This window comes from Palaemon carinicauda, chromosome 9 (genome assembly GCF_036898095.1).
Source record: "Palaemon carinicauda isolate YSFRI2023 chromosome 9, ASM3689809v2, whole genome shotgun sequence".
Lineage (NCBI taxonomy): Eukaryota > Metazoa > Arthropoda > Malacostraca > Decapoda > Palaemonidae > Palaemon > Palaemon carinicauda.
In genome coordinates this window covers 39,781,687-39,784,243 of record NC_090733.1, presented here as the reverse complement: position 1 = coordinate 39,784,243, position 2,557 = coordinate 39,781,687, and the positions used below count along the sequence as shown (strand labels likewise).

The window sequence follows — 2,557 nt, the reverse complement described above, 5'->3', positions numbered from 1 at the left end:
CTGTTATCGCTTTCCCTTCATAAAAATAGCCTGTTTATGCCTGTATCTGCTTGTATCGTCTGTTCAAATCTATTTGACCATCTTTCACTGAAACTGTTGTTATAAATTTAGCTGAATTCCTGAGAGTATCTCAGTTACAACCTAACGTCTCACTAGAGAGTTCAGCTCCGCCCCGATTTCCCCCTCACTACTGTGCTTTACTGTTTGATCATGCTACTCTCAGACAATGACTCTGTTATTAACGCCACGCTCCTGAAACTACCGTCATTCAGCAGCGGAGAAGTGTTCGGCTGGTTCTGCCATGCGGAATTCTACTTTCACAAAAGGGCATGCCCCGGTCAAGCACCGAAGCAGAATACGTTTTCGTGGCCATCCCCAGAAACACTGAATACCTCAAATCATACCTAATGGAGCAGTAATCGCTATCACCGTCCACCCACAGAGCAAAACTTTTCTTACTCTGTCGACAACTGTTGGGGGACCAAAAGGCTTCACTTTCACCTCAGGGAAATTATCAGTATTACTTGGCAGCAACCAGCCACTGACGACTCTCTTCTTGACCTGAATCTACTTCAGGCCCTTTGAGTAGGGCATCCCTGATGTTGATATTTTGGCCATGAAGGGCCTGATGACCAACGTCGACATCCCTATGAACAGCTACTTCACCACCTTCCAGATCTCCATCAACATCGACCGAAGCTGACGTGTATGTGGTAGGACAGAGATGCTCACCCAGTGACATGCCGGAGAAGCATATACATTCCCTCACTTACACTTCAACCACAGACCTCTCCAGCCACTAATGACGCCCACCAGCAGCAGCTATGCAACTATCACTCCAAAATCGGGGCTGTTGCAAAGAAATATGTGAACATTTGTAAGTAGGCCATTGCTTATGGCGGTGGCCTCCCCTGTCACTAATATTCTTTTTTTGCATAATGCAGGTACGGGTGTGCGATTTTTGGTAGACACAGCTGCTTGCCGTTCTCTTCTGTCAAAACCACTCTTCAAGACATGACATAGTCTGTCTAAATCTTTTGACATCCACCTGGTAGCTACCAACTGATATGCGATACCCACTCATGATTATGAAACCCTCAAATTATCATTTGAAAGAGCCAAACATATTTAGAAGTTTCCTGTTGCTGACCTCACGTTGCCCGTCCTCAGAGCAGATTTCCTTTCACACTTCCACCTCCTGGTCAATGTAGCTCACCAATGGTTAGGCAATGCAGATTTGTACTCTTCAACACCTCTCCATCCGGCCCCCTCCAGCTTCACTCTCCACACCAGTGCACCCATGGTTGCCTATGCTCATTTCCTCACATCGTACCAAAAGATCTTACATTCAGAACTTTGTGAAACGCCCACGGTTCCCACGAAACATGGTATTTATTACCATATCAAGATGATGGGTCATCCAGTGTTTGCCAGATCCAGACATCTGGCACAGGATCCTTTGGCTGCCACTAAACAAACATTCATTGAAATGGAAGAAATGATCTTTTGCCAAAAGGCTTCAATCCCTTGGTCATCCCCCTTACACATTGTCCTTAAGAAAGATGGCTCTCTGAGTCCGGTTGGGGATTACAAGAGCCTAAACATGCGGACAGATCCGGATCACTACCCCCTCCCGACATGAGCTCCTTCTTGCACAAAGCAAAGATTTTCTCCACGCTCAACCTCCTAAAAGAGCATTATCAGGTGACCATGAACCTAGAAGACATCCCAAGACTGCCATCACCACCCCTTTCGGTACATAAACTTTCAATTACTCCTCTTTTGGCCTTCATAATTCTTGGGCCACTTTTCAACTTCTTATGGGCGGCATGTTATGACCATCTTTGTCATCTATGCATCGTGTTCGACTGCCTAAAACTGAACAGTCTTGTAGATTGGTATGGAAAGTGTACCTTTGGTGCCAACGAAATATTGTTCTTAGAGCACTGCATCACTCCTGGAGGAATCCATCTACTCCCTGAGAGAGTAGCAGCTGTTCAGAGCTTCAACACACCCTCGACCATCAAAGCACTGCAAGAATTGTTGGCCATGATCAACAATTACCAACATTTTTGGCCAGCCATTGCCTCTACCCTTAACCCCCTTTACGCCTCTTTCAAAGACATGCCAACACAACTAAAGGGGGGTCTCCTTCAAGAAGTCGCCTTCTGCAATGCAGTGCCCTATCAACTGCTAGTGCTCTCCCTTTTCCTGTGCCACATGCAACATTCCTTCTCTCCAACGAAGCCAGTGACATCACTATTGAGGCAGTCCTCGAGCAGGTGGTAAATGACTCTCCTTTCCCATTGCCCTTCTCCAGTAGAAAACTGTCCAAGGCGGAATCCGACTACTCTACCTTCGACCGCAAATTGCTGACGCTGCACTTAGCTGGCCATCCCTCTTGCCACTTCTAAGAGGGTTTAGCCATCGTTATTCACACGGAACATATGACTCTGGTGCACTCCTTAACTCAACAGTCCGACACCTGGTCCGTCTGTCAACGACGACATCTCTTCGCTGTGGTTAAATACAATTGTACCCTTCAGCAAGTCTCTGG

General features: G+C 46.6%; 1 protein-coding gene across 1 annotated transcript; it reads left to right on the top strand.

Moving 5' to 3' along the window:
* Positions 1 to 938: 938 nt before the first annotated feature.
* Positions 939 to 1,642, top strand: LOC137646352 (uncharacterized). Its single transcript, XM_068379457.1, has 2 exons — positions 939 to 944; positions 1,133 to 1,642. Exons 1-2 carry the CDS (start codon positions 939 to 941, stop codon positions 1,640 to 1,642), a joined length of 516 nt encoding a protein of 171 aa, XP_068235558.1.
* Positions 1,643 to 2,557: the final 915 nt, after the last annotated feature.